Source organism: Bacillus rossius, chromosome 1 (genome assembly GCF_032445375.1).
Source record: "Bacillus rossius redtenbacheri isolate Brsri chromosome 1, Brsri_v3, whole genome shotgun sequence".
In the NCBI taxonomy this organism is placed as follows: Eukaryota; Metazoa; Arthropoda; class Insecta; order Phasmatodea; family Bacillidae; genus Bacillus; species Bacillus rossius.
In genome coordinates, this window is record NC_086330.1 from 6888757 (window position 1) to 6906514 (window position 17758).

The window sequence follows — 17758 nt, forward strand, 5'->3', positions numbered from 1 at the left end:
TTAAATTACTCTCAGTAAAATTTTGTGTTGTTGCATGTATTCTATTTTAATTTGTTTGCCAAAGTTCCCGTTTTTCCTGTGTCTCGGTGTTTTCCTCAAATCAGCCTCAGGCGGGTCGCGGGGGTGTTAAGGATCAAAATTTCAAGTCTTTGTCCTACAGACTTGACCTTATGTGTATACCTAATGTGTGGATCCCGGGCAGCGCTGGCTACTTCAGCTGGTTCATAAACTAAAGTTCTTGAATTATGACGCAGAAGGACGTTCACGGCTTCTAACCAGCTGACGTATCTCGCGGCTTCAGCAGTAGAGGTGTAAAAGTAACGAAAAAAAGCGTACCCGTATGTATTCGTCACTATAACAATTAGTACTCGTTACTACCGTATCGTTACGTTACTCGTTACTTCTTATACCGCATAACATGTTATGTTATGTTACAGCAACGAATCGAGTCGTATTGCGTTCGCGTACAGTATGACGTCGCGTAAATAATAATAAATCGAATATAAACAATTAACAATATTTGATAATTAACAGCTTTTGTTAACCAAGAAACAATTAAATCTCATTAGAGCGGCTTTTTTTATAATATCTCTTTTAAGATAAGAACAAAAAAACGTGAAAATACGCGATAATAAAAAACAAAAACACACATTGTGTAAAAAATACTTTCTTACGTTGTTTCTTTTCCAATCTCAAACTTTGTCTACACACACAATACCTTTAATAAACAGTAAAAAACTTGGACGACGAATTTCCAAATTATACTTTACTTAATAAACAAACATCGTTCTTTGTAACGTACGTTTTCAAATTCACCGAATAAGCGCGCGCATGCGTAAAACATACGAAAAATGCGAGTAACGAAATGCATTCGTGTGTAACGTTTCGTTACTCGGTACTAGATGGCGCACCCGTTACTCAGTACCGAATAGATACATACGGTTTGCTACAGCTCTATTCAGCAGTAACGTATCTAGTATTTAGCGAGAGTTAAAACTAGAGCGAACACTGCACTGAACGCTAACAGCGTGCTCGTGTAAGTGCTTATCGCAATGCACAATTGTAGCCGGTCAGATTGAATTGCACGGAGTTCAACTGTAGCTATTGTGTCGTGCTTGCGGATTCTTTCCGAATGATTCATCGTTTTTGTGCAGTGACTTCTGCTAGACGACAATGGACATTCCATAAGTTTTATACTCAATGGCGATGCTAATTTCAGTGTTAAGTTGCCTGAAAATGGCATCCGTGTTGAAATAAAGTCAAGTGGCAATAAGTATGCCAATGTTAACTAAAAAGTGATAATATGCCACTTCATAAATGAGTTGCGATGTTGAAACCAAGATTGAAGTGACCCGCGTTGCTGTGTTTGAATTCCAAAGCTTAATTAATGCAATCTTCCCGCTCAGCACCGCATGAGAAGGCGCTGCGTGTGAAATAAATTGTAGTTTTCCTAACTAGCCTGGACAGCTAGCAGAGGTTGGATAGGCCTCCACCGGACCACGGGTTCACTGGGTGTTTTGAGGGGTCCCAGTGTGATGTGGGAGATCGGGGAAGGCGCCAGCAGTGCTGATGAGTCTCAGGGCTCAGAACACAGCCAACTGTCTGGTCAGCTGAGTGTGGTAGAGGGGCTGAGGCGGCGACTATGCTGGGTTGGTGGCCCCAGCCACTGGTCATTGCCGAAGCTCTAACACCCTCCCGATCAAACAACAGCAGCAGTTCTGTTCTTTTAAAAGCTCTGGACTGTATATAAAGTGAACTGGAATGATACTCCCACCCTACCCTATTAGGGCGCATGTGGGAGTGGAACGCGAGAACGCCGGCCTATGGTCAGAATAATCTGTATCTATCTGTATTTATTTTTGTACTTTTAATATTATTTATTTTATTGAATATGAGTTATTTATGTGTAATGGGTCTCAGTTAGAAATAACTTTCCTTTTTGATTGAATGTCTTTAATTTTTATGAGATTTGTTCTTTTTATTTCTTCTATAAGCATTTATTATACATAGAAGGGATTATAACGCAGGGGTATCTAACTCTGAGGCTTGTGTTGTGAAAACTACCCCTCAGTCCAGAGAGACCGGCTATGGGAGGGTCTTCCTGGAGTGGCCATTCCACGACACACTGTTCCTTCTTCGAGGAATTACATCATGCTTATTTCTGTTTGTTACCGCACATGAAAGTTATAAACTGCCTGCCCGGTGTACCACATACAACCGATAGGCCTACGCATATATCCTAAAAAGGGGGTTGTCTGTAAAGTCGGTTTACGGACGATAATTTTACGTGATAACGTCATAACAAAACATTGATGAAAAATTACATACTTTTTTTAATTTACAAATATTATTTACAGCTTTTGGGAAATATAATTTAAATAATTTGTTTCGATATAATCACGAACAATTAGTTAAGAAAGCCCGCCTTAACCTGTTTGATATTATAGAAGATTTTCTCGTGCGGTGGTTGGCCGGTTCTTGCACGCTCGGCTCAGGCGGAACGTGACAATTTTTCGTGAGTGCAGCCGGGGTTCATCTATTTATAAGACGTTATCACGTCAAAAAAACTATCTCACAGATATTACCGAACTCGTAGATTCTTTCACTTTCCAATTTTGCAATAAATTAGACAACGAAATTGTTATTTTTGAACGAAGAAAATTGCAACCAACTTATTTCAGAACTCAGAGCTATACGTGCTCTGTGAACTAAAATGTTGCTAATAGCAGCTTAAATTGAGTTTTGGAACCTGCTGGTCCACAAACCTTAATTCTTTATGAATTGGCCTTGATTTTATGCAAGGGCGCAACAACTAAATTTCCAAAGGAGGGGGGGGGGGGGGGGGGCAATATACCTTATTATAAAAGAATCAACGATCCCCCTTAGGTATTAAAGCGGGGGGTCGGACAATTTGTATTTCAAGGTGGAAAATGGTGCTATTTAAGCAGTTTTATTATCTAAAAATTGATTACACAGCACTTTCTTTGCCCCCGTTTGCCCCCACTTCAAGGTTTCAGAGGGGAGAAAAATACCCTTGCCCCCCCCCCCCCACCCCTGTTGTTGCGCCCCTGATTTTATGTTCACTATGTGTATAGTACACGATTAGCTTTAAACTGGAATTGTATCGCAAAGTTTAACTGTAATTAATAATTGGCCTACGTGTTTATCAAAGAAGAGCATGATGCCAGCGAATAAAGGGGCATTGATAAGTATGTTATCCTCTCGACACTTGACTACGCAATGTGCTTCGCAAGCTATTAATTGGGTCGCTACACATCCACAGAGTGGGCTCGGTTTTTAAAGTGCTAATTATTATTTTTTTGACGTGATAAAGTTTTATAAATCGATGAACGCCGGCTGCACGCACGAAAAATTGTCACGTTCCGACTGAGCCGAGCGTGCAAGAACCGGCCAACCACCGTGCGAGATAATCTTCTATGATATCAAACAGGTTTTGGTGTTTTTTTTTAAATAATTGTTCGTGATTATATTTAAATAAATTATTTAAATTAAATTTGCAAAAACTTTAAATAAAATTTGAAAATTAAAAAAAAAGTATGTAATTTTTCATCAATGTTTTCTTATGACGTTATATCACGTAAAATTATCGTCCGTAAACCGACTTTACAGACAACCCCCTTTTATTCAAAAATCAAAAGAAAAAATAGATTTAGAAATATGTATACCTAACCTAGCTCCAATTTTGAGTTGATATTCGTTTTAAGTCTTCCCCAAATGCTTAGTTTAACGACTTACATAAGTTATTACACATTTTGTTGATAAATCGCGGACAGCAGGAGAATAAACACAGAAATATAACTTAAAATATTATTTTAGAGGAATGTTACTCAAGTGTGTACGTTTACGCATTTGCTATTTCGGTACTGTAGATGCTATGATAAATTATGTTTTCAAATCATTTAGATTCAAAACAAGTAAATATTTTCTGTTTGTTGATATGCCGCAGATTGTGTTACCATGGTAACTAGATACCTAATAAAGCTTACAAAATGTAATACATTCTAAGCGTAACATGGGAAGCCTACAGTTCACATGGATGACACACACACCCGAACAGTTCCGAAGTTCTCCGATGTTTGCCGATCGCTCGTGAAAAAAACACCATAATTATTATGCAAGTGTAGGTATATACATTTTACGGTCAAAGAGTATTTTAAATAACGCTAACCAATCTTTAATTTTAGTTACGCTAACCTTAACTACCCTCCCGGGAAAAAAAGAACACGTAGATATTCATTACACTAACCTAACCTTTCACTTCGTTAGACTTTGGAACTGTTCGGGTTGTGATGGTGGCTTTCATCCCTGTGAACTGTACACCGAGAGAAAGGTTTGTTTGCCAAAGCAAAATATTTGTTGATATATGAGGAAATACATTTATTTTGTTGATTCAAGCAAATATTTTGTTGTTGGAAAGATTTTGTTGATCCAGAAAAATGGTTTGGTCAGTTTAACTGTATATTTTGTTAGGTGTAATGAATCAATTTTGTTACTCACAAAATTTGGTTTGGCCAACAAAATATTTTGTTACAGGAAGTAAATATTTTTTTCACCATATACCTATACCTAAACAAATATTTTTTTGATTCAAACCAACCTTTTTCTCCGTGTAGGTTATCCAAGTAACATAAACCGCTTCAAATAGTAAGTACGAGGTTTCAGCGTCATAGTACAGTCCTCACCTATGTAAGGCGTGACTCTTATAACGAGTAGGAACGTAAACGATTTTTTCGGTTCTCGTCCTAACAAGACTTTCGTAACAGTGAGGCTCCAAGGAAAAAGATCCTTCGTCGACCTGCTGTGGACAGTTACGCCGCTTCCATAGGCTGATTATTCCAATCTAGTGGGCATTTATTGAATTGTCATCTCCTAGATCTAATCCCTGTTGAGAGTTTACTAGGTTTTTTTTTAGATCGACAGTTTTTTAATCTTTATTTCGGCAATTATTCTTGAATTTCATTTATCTTTTATACCTCTACATGGTTTTCATTCGGGTGGCTGAGAAGGGCATATCTTATATTTCATTTCTATGATAGCTTAATCCTTTGGCTTGAATATTTTATAACTCATTAACTTAATATGTATCCTTTTCTTCTTTCTTTGTACTAAAACGTTTTCTTTGTTCAGACATACCTAGTGGTTAAATTCGTCATTCTGTATTTTTAAATCTCGTACCATATCTACTATCCTCCCAATTATGTCTTGCTCCAACCGATGTTATATATTCTCTTTATATATACATAGTCTATATAAATATATATATAATCTTCTTGCCATGGTTATCTTCTTTCCTTGTTTCTTCTGTTTAGTCTGCAAGCATCTTTTTCTTCTTTTAACTTCTTTCTGCATTATTATTTTATATTCTTACTATCTTACTCCAGTTAGCTTCTTACCAAAGTTCTTGCTTGTTTCTAGATTAATTGTTATTCGGATATGCTTGTCTTTTTTCTCTTGCTATACCTATTTATCTGATTTTATTTTGTTTAGTAGCCTAATAATGCATGGTTCAATGATCGTACAATTGCCGCTTGAACGCGATGGATCGCTATTAGGCCTATTTTTGAAAGATTTGTGCAATGGGAGTGCATGACTTGATGTAAGCTTTTGGACATACGCCATTGCTAAGCACATGTCTGTAGAAGAAAACTACAAAAAAACACAAATGACAAAAACTAAGCAAAAATTGCTGTTGTGTTTGTTTCGTCTTTTCGTTTTGCTGTGTTTTTTGTCTCGTTTCAACTGTTGTGCTATATTTTTTTGGGTTCAATATATTTGTGCTGTCATCATTTTTTCATGTTTTTTTTCGTTCTGTTAGTCCATTTTTTCTTTGTTTGTTGACCATATTCCTGTTATGGAATATTATGTGGTGTTTATATCATGACAACAGCAATTTTTTGCTTAATTCGTGTTCTTTTGTTATTTTCTTCTACAGACATACATGTGCTTAGCAATGGCGTATGTCCAAAAGCTTACATCAAGTCATGGATCGCTGCAGCGAGTGATGAAAGTGAAGGTCTAATCGCCACGGTGTTGGTGCGTGTGAAACAGCCTCGCACCAGCGCCGCGGTAGAGGAGAAGAGGGGAAGAGGGGGACGCGAACAGTCGCCGATCGATCGCCAGCCGCGCGAGAACCAGTTTCGTGATTCCCACGTCAGAGGCCGCCCGGATTCCTGGGGTGCCCCCTCCCCTCCCCCGTCTAGGGGGCCGCGCGGGGCCCGTGGTGGGGGGAGACCTCGCCGCGCATTGGCCGGCGCGGCGCCGCGGCCACGCCCCCCGGGCGCGGGGGTCCCCCCTCCCTGCGGCGGGGCTGCGCGCGCACCGTTGTGCAATGTGACCATGTAGAGCGGGAGCACGGGGAGGGGAGATGGAGTGGAGAGGGGTCGTGCTTGTCGTTTCCCATCAGCCAGTTCGAGAGTATCGGTGGAAGAGAGGAGGTGTCGCTCTGCGGGGAGCGAGGCAACAGCCTTGTTCCTGCCGTGGGCTAGAAGCTGCTGCGGTGTGCAGTCCTGTGCGAGCCGCCTGCGTGTCTCCAGGATGGTGAGTGTGCTGTTCCTCGCTCGTCGCGTCACCCCCCCGCACGCGATCGATTCGCGCTGCGGGAGTCGGGGATCTAGATCCCCGCAGCACCGCCGGATCTAGTACCCCTCTTGCAGCCAGGCGGGCGAACAGACACACGTACCGAGACGCCAGCACGACGTTCCGCCATGTTGCCACCGCGCCAGCGACGGGGGAAAGCCTTGCAAGCGCCGCGCGAGATGGCGGCTGCTCGCGTCCTGTTCGCCAGCTGTTCGCCAGCGCGGCTTGCGTCACGACAGCGCGTCTGCCACGGGCACCGTTACCATTGTCACTCCCGATTTGACGCGTTCCGACGATTGCGGAAGCCCGCTTCGCTTTCAGCGGGTTCTTAACGGCGTAGCAACCACGAATATTAGCCGTCAATCACTGAGCCTTGTCCTTCGCCGGCTAGCTTTCCTCCTATAATGCTCGTCTCGTTCTAATCTCCGGTATCGCAAGCGTGGCTTGTGGCTGTCAATTTTAACCGGTGACCAGAAAGTTCAGAACAAGGTTTTATTACATGTCTGAACTACATGCAGTCGGTTTGGGAATCCATACTGAGTTTTCTAAACTATGGCCTTCGCGTATTAATGCATTCTCTGAACGTTTTCTTACAAAATATAGTTATACACAGGTCTTCGTTGACCAGGGACTGGTAATTTGATTCGATAATTTTAGCGGCTTTTTCTCATGCTGCTGTCGTACACGTCCTGATATCGGATGCTAGTTTTTCTGGACGACTGCATTGAACTTCGTCGCATATTTCTACGTGCAAAAATATTTAGGCAGCTGTTTAGAAGCCTCGTAGTGTTACACTGCGCGTAAAGGCGTTACCTCATTAGGACAGATCACAGCGGTTCATTCATCACGTGATCAAGTTCATTATGTCAAGGGGTTTTGGAAATCTTTTAATGCGTCATCTCTGGCTAAACGAAGCCAAATTTTCAGTATTAAACAATAACAAAAAAAATATCGTTATGGCATGAAAACTGTTGAGTCCGACGTGTATTTTGGTTGAATCTCTCCTCTGTAACACATTTTTGCATAATTTTATTTTGTAAATTTCAGTAGCTATGTATGAGTTGAGTTTTTACCGACGATGCTCAGTTGCCTGTATCTACTAGTTTTTTTCACAAACCAAGATGGCTTGAATTGGGGTAAAAGTGAAATGTGGTTAATGATGCCATGTAAGACGAAAACTAACGCGCAGAGTTTTAAAATTTCTTCTCTGTAACTGGTCCTCGCTGTTTGAAGGTTGTACCCGACCCTGCTCCGGCCTGTCACGTGACGACATCCTTCCATCTCTCATCATTTTTCCTGCTGTAATCTCGACAGTAAACGCGCCGCCGCCTTGTATTCGACCGTTATTGACAAGGCTGTTTGATAACAACTGTCGAATTGGTTTCTTTTCGACGTCGTTTCCGAGCGGTGCTGCGAAAAAAAAAAAAATTCCCAAAATAGATGCGGTTCTCACGACGTGGAACTGGACTCGTTCATTCATTGTTTATTCCATTGTGATTTCTGTGCATAACCTTAGCATTGATTGTGGCGTTTTTTTTTTGTTTTTTTTTCGTTTTGACGCCATATATAGGTACAGTACGTTATACGTTAATCCGCTGTAGGTAAAAGGTCAGACAAATGTTCGTTACGCAGTTTTTGTGTGAAAGAAAAAAAATGTCCCGATTATTCACTACAAGTCCATTTCACAGTATTAGTGCAGCCTACAGTAACAGTTCTGCATTATTTGAAAAATTCCTGCAATGGGGTAAAAAAATGGATAGATTGCTGTTTACGCAGGTTGTCATAGAAAAATCTCAAGAATGGACAACAAAAGATGAATACATACACACGCGGAAAGCAAGCCCAATATCATTTGATGTTACATGCCTGGACAGTAACAGTCTTTGTGCTTATGACAGCATCAGTTGTCAGTGTCCCGAATTGTCATAGCCGTTTTGTCATAAAAACCCCGCTTGTGCTCAATCTGTGCCGCGTTAAACGCCCTGTTCGTCTGTGAGACACTATGTTGACCTGGTTTTTTGTTTTGACGTGAAAACGGCATTTCGCTTGTTAACAACGATGGTCAAACTTTCTTGTGCGACGAAACACCGTCAGGTTCGAATCGCTGATAAACTACCAGACCAATAATGGTTTTGAGCCCGCAACAGATAGATAACGTCTGTATGTAGTACGTGTTTGTCGTGCAGTCAGTATTTGTTTTGCCTGTGACGTCATCGTGCCAGTGTAGGCGCATGCGCGTCCTTGTTACAAATTAGCTTCGTGTAAAGTTACAAACTGATGTATCAGGATGGAAACACGTTTTGCTAGGATTTAGAGTCGGGTATCTTTGTTGCTTGCGGAGCACTACTAGGACCCAAAGTGAGACAATATTCGCCGGGAATATTGAAATTGAATTGAAAAATACTACCAAATATGCTCGGAATTGTAGAAAACGCACTTGTTATGATTTTATACTGACACGTTTTCACGGAAAATCTTCGCCGCTGACCCGAACTGTCTCTTTCTCTGGGTTTTTTCCCCCCTTATTATTTTACTGTTCTTTTTGCACCCGTCTCGTCGTTGTCTGTCTATTGTGTTCGCGTGTGCTGTAAATTTTTTTATGATTAACTTTAACTATTGGAGGTACTGGGACAAATGCCAGGGTAAGAGTCCGAACCCAGTAATACTGCGAACACTATTTTGAAGTGATAGGTATAGTTGTTTTGGTGTGAATGTACTCATTTACAAATAATCTGTGATTATTACACGAATATTTTTTGTTCCGTTTACAAAAAAAAAGTTTACAGTTTTGTAATTATTCAAGCCTGAGGCCCTTTCACGGGCCGTCAAATGGTCCTGCAGGACTCGGGCTTATAATACGTCTGGCAGCTAGAACTTAGGCGATAGGCTAAGTTCTGTCTTGTGTTTCTGTTTCAAATCAGGCAGTTCTCGAAAGTATAGTACAATATAATTTTTCATCTTAAATGAACGAAAATGATCGTGTAAAATTACATATATTTATGCATTTGTACATTAACGCGAAATCAACTGTATCGCTACAAAAAAATGTTCGTACTGGGTACAGACGTATGCTTTGTGTTGTCCCAATACGCACATAATATACCTAGTTATTGAAGTTATTTTTGTAATCCATTCCCTGAATTGTTTTCCAGTATTAACTGCGCACATTCACAAGAAAAATGAAACTAAATAAAGTCTAATTGTCGAATATACGATTTACTTTCCCATGGTTTATTAAACTTATGCTTGCATGAATAAACAACGAATTTAAATTTAAATTATGCGCCAAGCTTCCAAAAAAACGTATTTCACATATGAAAAAATAACCACACCAATGAGTAGTACATATTTATTTTTTTTTCCTTGTAGCATTACAAACTATTTCTGGGCAACCGGTTTCCAAAGTAATTTTTTGTAAGAGAAAAAAATAGGGTTGTCTGTAAAGTCGGTTTACGGACGATAATTTTACGTGATAACATCATAAGAAAACATTGATGAAAAATTGCATACTTTTTAATTTTCTAATATTTAAATTTTTTTGCAAATTTAATTTAAATAATTTGTTTAAATATAATCACGAACAATTACTTAGTTTAAAAAATCCCGCCTTAACCTGTTTGATATTAAGAATAGAATATTTTCTCGCACGGTGGTTGGCCGGGTTCTTGCACGCTCGGCTCAGGCGGAACGTGACAATTTTTTCGTGCGTGCAGCCGGCGTTCATCTATTTATAAGACGTTATCACGTAAAAAAAAAACTTTTTTTTTTTTTTTTTTGTGTTTGCCAATGGTCTGCGTATCCCTTCTGCCGCTGCTGACTCTCGACAGAGATTGTAAATAACTTCCTGGTGACTGTCAGCGCTCGCGAACAGAAATACTACTAGCTCGCTGTAGTAAAGGTTTTGATGGAGATTAAAAACTGACGAAAACTAGCTTCTACTGCGTAGCTTATGTCCCCAACCCCCCTCCCTTCTTTGCGACAGAGAATTTCCGTCACTCCCCTCTCTGTCGCAAAGAACGAAAAGGGGGGGGGGGGGACCTAAGCTGCGCAGTAGAAGCTATATAGTTTTCGTCAGTTTTTAATCTCCATCAAAACCTTTCCTACAGCGAGCCGGTAGCAGTGAGTGGGTGTCGCTGGTACGGTTGCCTGTCGTGGTTTGAAGCCGGCACCGCCTGTCACGGGCTTGAAGCCTGCTCTGACGCTGCTGTCTCTGACGGTGAATGTTGCCTGACAGACGCGCGCCTGACGACGAGAGTTGAGCGCATGCTCCTTTTCGGTGTAGTCAAGCTGCGCGAAGAGCTGCTATCACGTCTTCCACGCGCCATTTGCGAACCGCTCGACCTTCAACGACGGCGTCCGATTGCGAATAGCATTTGAAAGCCAGTGTGCACTTGCCTGTACAATGTTTCATCCCATGGTTTCGTCTATAACGCGTGCGACTTGGTGTAAGCTTTTGGACATACGCCATTGCTAAAGCACATGCATGTCTGTAGAAGAAAACTACAAAAAACTCAAAAGACAAAAACACAGATTAAGCAAACAATTGCTGTTGTCAACAGGATATAAACACCACATAATATTCCATAACAGGAATATGGTCAACAAACAAAGAAAAACAAAGGAGAAAAAAAAGAAAAATGGACTAACAAACACCCCCCCCCCCCTCAAAAATTGATGTTGACAACAGCAATTTTTTTTTGCTTAATTTGTGTTTTTGACTTTTGAGTTTTTTTGTAGTTTTCTTCTACAGACATACATGTGCTTAGCAATGGCGTATGTCCAAAAGCTTACATCAAGTCATGCACTCCCATTGCACAAATCTTTCTAAGATAATATAACGCGTACGTTTTGGACAGTGAAAAACGGGTGTTTTCACGGACCTATTTAGGTAATTATAACACATTCTACAGGCAGTGTTGTAAGTGGTATCTACAGGGAAGTATAAGAAGCCTTTATTGCGTAAACTAGCTTAAATACCCGGCGTTGCCCGGGCTAAAAAACATCACAATATAATGAACATCACTACCGAGTTTCAAGTCTGTACGACATACATTTGAAAAACGGGAAATCTTTTATTTTTAAAGTCCCGTTGATTGCATAATCTCGATGCATCTAGGCTATGCTTCAGCAAAACCGGGGACGACAATATTCAGCTTCATTTTGTGGTAAGGCAGGTAACTCCTTGGTTAGACGTGACGGACGCACCAAACGATAGCGCCTTACAAATTCAAGGCAACTCCATCTATTGACTAAGCTCTAAACGAAACTGTTATTAGCTCATTTAGTTCGCCAGCAGCCGCGAGCTTCACTAAGCGAATGGGTTTCACCAAGAAGGAAAAGAAGTTGCCAGACCTTACTATATGACCGTGTGGCGGACTTAGATAACTTAGCCTATATAAACTCACTGTCTTTGTGTAGGTATATGACAACCTTTTATGATTTTCTATTATAAAACAGAATTTACCTTTTTTTACTCCCTTAGGGATGGAATTTTATTAACTATATGTAGTCTAGCTTACTCACCGGCCGATAAAATATCTAGCCTAAATGCAAAAAAAAAAAATTGGTTGTCTGTAAAGTCGGTTTACGGACGATAGTTTAACGTTACGTCATAACAAAACATTGATGAAATGATTGCACACTTTTATGAATAAAATTGAAGCATTTTTATTGAATTATCACTATTTTGTATGGATACAAAGAAGGAGTGAAATGAAATCTACATTTAATTGATAAATTAATTTACTTTTATTTTCACTCATTAATTCAAATATGTTTATTACTTTAACGAACAGATTATTTTAACTATAGGTAGCGTTTATACATGTTTGCTATTTAACTTCTTCCAATCTGTGTTATTCTGTTAAGGATAGGACGATGATAGGAAAAGTAGGAAACGAACGGGAGTGTTTCAAGTTTAATCTGCCTCGAAAAAGTCAAATCGATGGTTGTTCCAATCGAGTGGAAGAGAGATAGATGCGGCGCAAGCGTACAATGAGCGTAACGAGACACAGCGTAAAGGGACACTTTTTCGTGCATGCAGCCGGCGTTCATTGATTCATTAGACGTTGTCACGTCAAAAAATAATGTCGATACGTTGCTCCGTTGCTGCGAAAATAAGGACAAACAGACAAACACACGTTCGTGTTTATAATATTAGTAGGGGTATTTCACCATACATTTATAAGAGTCGCCGTTTAAATTTCCACAGAGGTGCGTTATCGACGCGTGGACTCCTGTGCCTGGCTCGTAGAGGCGATGAGGCGTGTGATGCGCGAGTCATTGTCGCCCTTAGGGCCTCAGCGCTTTTAGAGCTTTCGCGCCCAGCCTGGCGGCCCGTTCAAGGCCGCGTTTGCAAACGACGCGACGGGTGCAACACGCAAGCAACGCAAGGAAATCACAGTCGTTTATAAAGCACATTTGTACAAGACGTCACCCACCCTACAACTTAAAACTGTAAAACAGTAAAAATAAATTTCTACCCCGGGCTTCTATTGAAATCTCATATTTAACAAGAACACGAAAGAAATCGTCAATAATTTGATTTAAAATTGTTGTTTTCTTTCACGTTATGAAAGCTTAGCAATAATTGTACGCATGATGTTGTCTGTAAAGTCGGTTTACGGACGATAGTTTAACGTGACAACGTCATAACAAAACATTGATGAAATGATTGCATACCTACTTTATGAATAAAATTGAATCATTTTTATTTTAATAATAAAAGAATAAATACGTGAAATCATACTAGTAATCAGATTTTTAAAATGCAAGAATAATTAACCTTTATTGCCGAAATTGTTGTTGTAATAAGCAATGAAAACCACATTAACTTTTCACTTCACTTTATAAACAGTCGAGTGGAAGAGAGATAGATGCGGCGCAAGCGTACAATGAGCGTAACGTGACACGGCGTAACGGAACAATGTGCGTAACGGGACACAGCGTAACGGGACAATGTGCGTAACGGGACACTTTTTCGTGCGTGCAGCCGGAGTTCATCGATTTATTAGACGTTGTCACGTCAAAAAGAACATTGTGGGCTTCTCCGCACATAACATCGGCGTCTCTGGAAGCTTTCGGAACACTTCTCTTCAAATATGGCCGTCAAAACGCTAGCCATACCGCAAGAAAGTTGGAAGTTGAACAATACTTGCGTTACCACGCCTTGCGTAGTTTATAAACAGGTACTCTAGAAAGTTGTTTGAACATTTTTTGCTTCTTGCGTAGTTTATAATCCAGGCCTAAGGCCCTGCGTCTGTCCGATCTGTCTGTCTGTGCTGTCCGAGCATATGCTCTCTCATACGTATTGTGAAGCAGCGTCCACAATTCACCTGTCTGTTGCGACTGGTTCACGTCATGTAGCACAGACAGCAGCACGGTCGATGCCACAGGTTTTACTGGAGACCTTTAATCAAAAGAGAACTTGATGTAAAATATATGTAGGGTAAAGTTAGGTAATTCCGTGATACTAAGCCTTTTCTCTTACAGTTTCGAAATTATTAAGCAATGGTTATTTGAATTAATTTCTTTCGATGGAGGGATTTTTACCAACAATTCCATACAAAATGTTTTAAATTATTCATATTGTGCCCTGAGTTATTAACTAAAAACGTTTGGTAGTATAAGTAAGTAACTTCGTGATATTCAACTAAGTCCGTGATAGTATTTAGGTTACTTCGTGATAGTATAATATTTACAACTGGCGGTGTTATTTGACTTTGGTAAATATTTTTTATTTAAATTAAATGGTGCATAACTTTGAAATGAAGGTCTGGTGCATCAGGCAGGCCATAAAAAATATGATATTGTACATAATAATTAACAAATAGTAAAAAAATATTTAAAAAATATTATTTAAAATATTTAAAAAAATTACAGAGCTAGTATTAAGTCACCTTAGTAATTTTTGGTAATTTTGTATATCTCTGCTTCAAGTTATCCCGCCAAAACCAACCAACCATCTGCTTATCTGAAGAGAAAGGGTGGTTGAGACCTGCAGCTTCAGCAACCCTATATCCCAACCGTCGGACCTGGTTAACTGTAAGCCTGAAGCCTAACGATTGCATTGATGTTACGTAATTTACTACTTTAATTTCAAGTTCAGGTGGCATTACGAAAGGCTTTCCGATTTTTGCTTGGGTTGGCTATCTGAATCTGCTAAAAATTTAGTACAATAATCCTTGAGGGTACTCCAAGGAATACTAAAGCGTTTACTAGCCTTGTATACAGTCCATCCTTCATCCTTCACCAAACGCAACGCTTCTTTCAGGGTTTCAGACGTGTAGGAGCGCCCTGGCTTTGTCCGCTTCGGCAACATTTCAGCGTGAAGCCTGGAATAAAATTCCAAAACGTAAGAAAAATCATCACATTGCTAAGCTCGCACGCCTTAAACGAGTTACAAAAATTTAATATAAATTATGTTAAATAGCTGTATCTTACCTGTAACTGGCGTTAAAATGAAATTTGTAAGTTGAAAAGTTTGTTTTCTTAAAATAAAAACGTCCGCTTCTGTTTTCGCCACCATTAACTATCTCGTCCGCAATGCTCCGCAAGACGAATATAGTCCTAGAACTTCGTACACTTGCCTAGAGATGGAGCGAGCGGGCTTGCCAGCTTACTGAACATGTCGGTCATCTAGCGGAAAAATCCTAATCTCGGAGTTCAAGCTACGCCGTAACTGAGAGAATTCTATCTATCACGGCATTACTTGATATCACGGAGTAACCAAACTTTACCTAAACCTATCCCTCACTTAGCACGACTAATTCGTTCCTAAAAATGCTCGTGTTATTCGAAATCGCGTATTCTGAGGCATTAGTTTCCATAAATAGCAAGGCTAATTTATTTAATGTGTTCCAAAATTGTGTAGGAAAATATACTTTACATAATATAAATGCGTTGAATAACACTCAAATATAAATATGTCACACTATTTATCTTTATGTGCCTCCCATCGCACTTTGTATGACAAATACGACACCGCGTAACGGGAGATACGTGGTTATGTACTTTATCGTCGGTCGGTTGACTGACTTGCCCGCCCGGGCGTGACATACAACTCACGTCTCGTAGGTACCTTTCCAAACCATCCTTTACTGACAGTGAAACCGACATTACTGTCCGGATGATTACATTTTAATTTTACAAAAAATTAAGTGCTTATTCACGTATCACCACCTGGTTCACACCAATCCTGTCAAGCCAATCATTATTTTTTTCATTGTAACATTCATTTAACAACCTTTTCCATGTGAATCATCTGTTCATTTCTGCTCCGGTATCTAATGTCAAATATATTCCCGCTAGTACAACTAACAGCATCAGACTTATGTATATAAACTTTTGGTAAGAGTCCTTATTTCGTACGATTGTGCGCACAGATGACTTGCTTAAAACTAAAGTGCGACCAACATAAGTGTGGCCTTCATGACAATCTGCGCGCCGTAATACTTCTAGTTTTGTCTCAAATACTTGAACACGATGCATTATGAGTGATCAAGCACGTACAGTTACCGGCAGCTGAATGGGCAGACGTTGTCCTTTTGTTTGAGTGAATTCCCTGTCACTGGCTAGACAGTTCACGGCCCGGTTTGTGGCTAGGCAACAACGGTACGGACGGCGGCCTACGCGCGGACGTAAAAACATTTGGTCCTTTACACTCCATACCCGCAATTTAACTTGCCATAGCTGATGTTTGTACAACAGCCGATAGCGTAGACAGACAGACCTGCGCGCGCATATCTCCCCCTCCCCCCCTTGTTAGGCTAACTGTATCCCACGGAACATCTGTCGTTTACAGGAGTTGAAACACACTTCGTGGCATCGTGCTCGACTTTTTTTTTTTTGCCTGCCGAGATTTCGTGCTAACTGAAATTTACAGACGTGCTATTCAAGACTGGGGCAGTAAAATTCACACCGCGCTGAAGGAATCCGCACAATCTGAAGACGTGCTAAGTGAGGGATAGGTGTACGGATTTTCGATACATTTCTTGTAAATTAAATTTATTTGAGCCAGACGAGTTATTATTTCCATGCGTACTTCTATTTTATTTTTTTATTTCAGAACATTCTTTTTTTTTCTTCAAAGTAACCTATTGTCAAACAAATGCAATAAAATGGTGTCCAAGAATAACTCATAAAATTTTTAAATTAAAACGTTTACCAAGAAAATATTATTTTCGCGCGATTTTACAGTTGGTTTTTTTTACTGATCGCGCTTCTCATTGGCGGATGTTGTTGGTGACGTCAGATGCTGATGGCGTCGGCTCTGGCCAGGCAGGTCAGCTCGGCCGCTGACGTAGTGACGTAGTGAGGGAGCGTTCAAGTATTACGTAACGCAATTTTTTTATATTTTTGACCCCCCCTCCCCCCCATCTAACGCGCCGTAACGTTTTTCTGTACCCCCCTCCCCCCCTAGTAAAATGTTACGTAACTCCAAGTGACCATTTTTACCTAAAAGTCACAATTATGTGGCGTAACGTACCGGAATAAGTCACTAAAATACCTTTGTTATTGTTTTAATCGCGTTAATGTTATTTATTAACATTTGAAATGTCTTGTTTTTAAAAGCAAGAGCTTTCTAATGTTTTTTTTTTTGTCCTAATAAATTTTTACTACTCAATCATACATTTAGCAATCATACATTTTTAATTACGTCGTTTTCCTGACTTGGCTCTGTCATTACACATTTTTTGCTTTATCCGCCATTGTTCTTCTCATGCATTCTCCTATTTTAGCGTTTTACTAATAAAGCTATTCAAATCAAATAACAAATTTTATTTCTAATAATTATTTTTACCTTTGGCAATGCAATTACAAACATAAAACTAACTGCAATAAAATATATTTGTCAAAATATAATCGTATTTAAGAATACGATTGAACGAAAACGAAAACGAAAAACATTTAAAATAAAATTAGTCATAAAATAAGTAGATTGTAAAAAAACAATTCAATTGGAGTTTTACTGCTCCTCTGTCCATGGGTTTGTCAGCCACTAAGATTCTTTCATTACTGGCATCCGGAGAGCAGACGAACAGGGTTCCGGAATTGTTAACCCGCTTGCATCAACTTCGTCTTCGTCGAGCCAATCGGCATCCTCAGACGATGTTTCACAGCGACGCACAATGCAGAGAAGCTCATTTGCCCTTCTTGCAGC

The 17758-nt window shown here is 39.9% G+C and overlaps 1 protein-coding gene across 1 annotated transcript in view; it reads left to right on the plus strand.

The window, feature by feature from the left end:
* Positions 1-17758, plus strand: part of LOC134528621 (serine-rich adhesin for platelets-like) — a 120252-nt gene that overhangs the window by 18097 nt on the left and 84397 nt on the right. The window contains exons 2-4 of the mRNA XM_063362372.1: positions 6070-6171; positions 6222-6351; positions 6425-6558. Of these exons, the coding sequence (XP_063218442.1) occupies positions 6070-6171; positions 6222-6351; positions 6425-6558 (366 nt within the window). The remainder of the gene's footprint in view (positions 1-6069; positions 6172-6221; positions 6352-6424; positions 6559-17758) is intronic.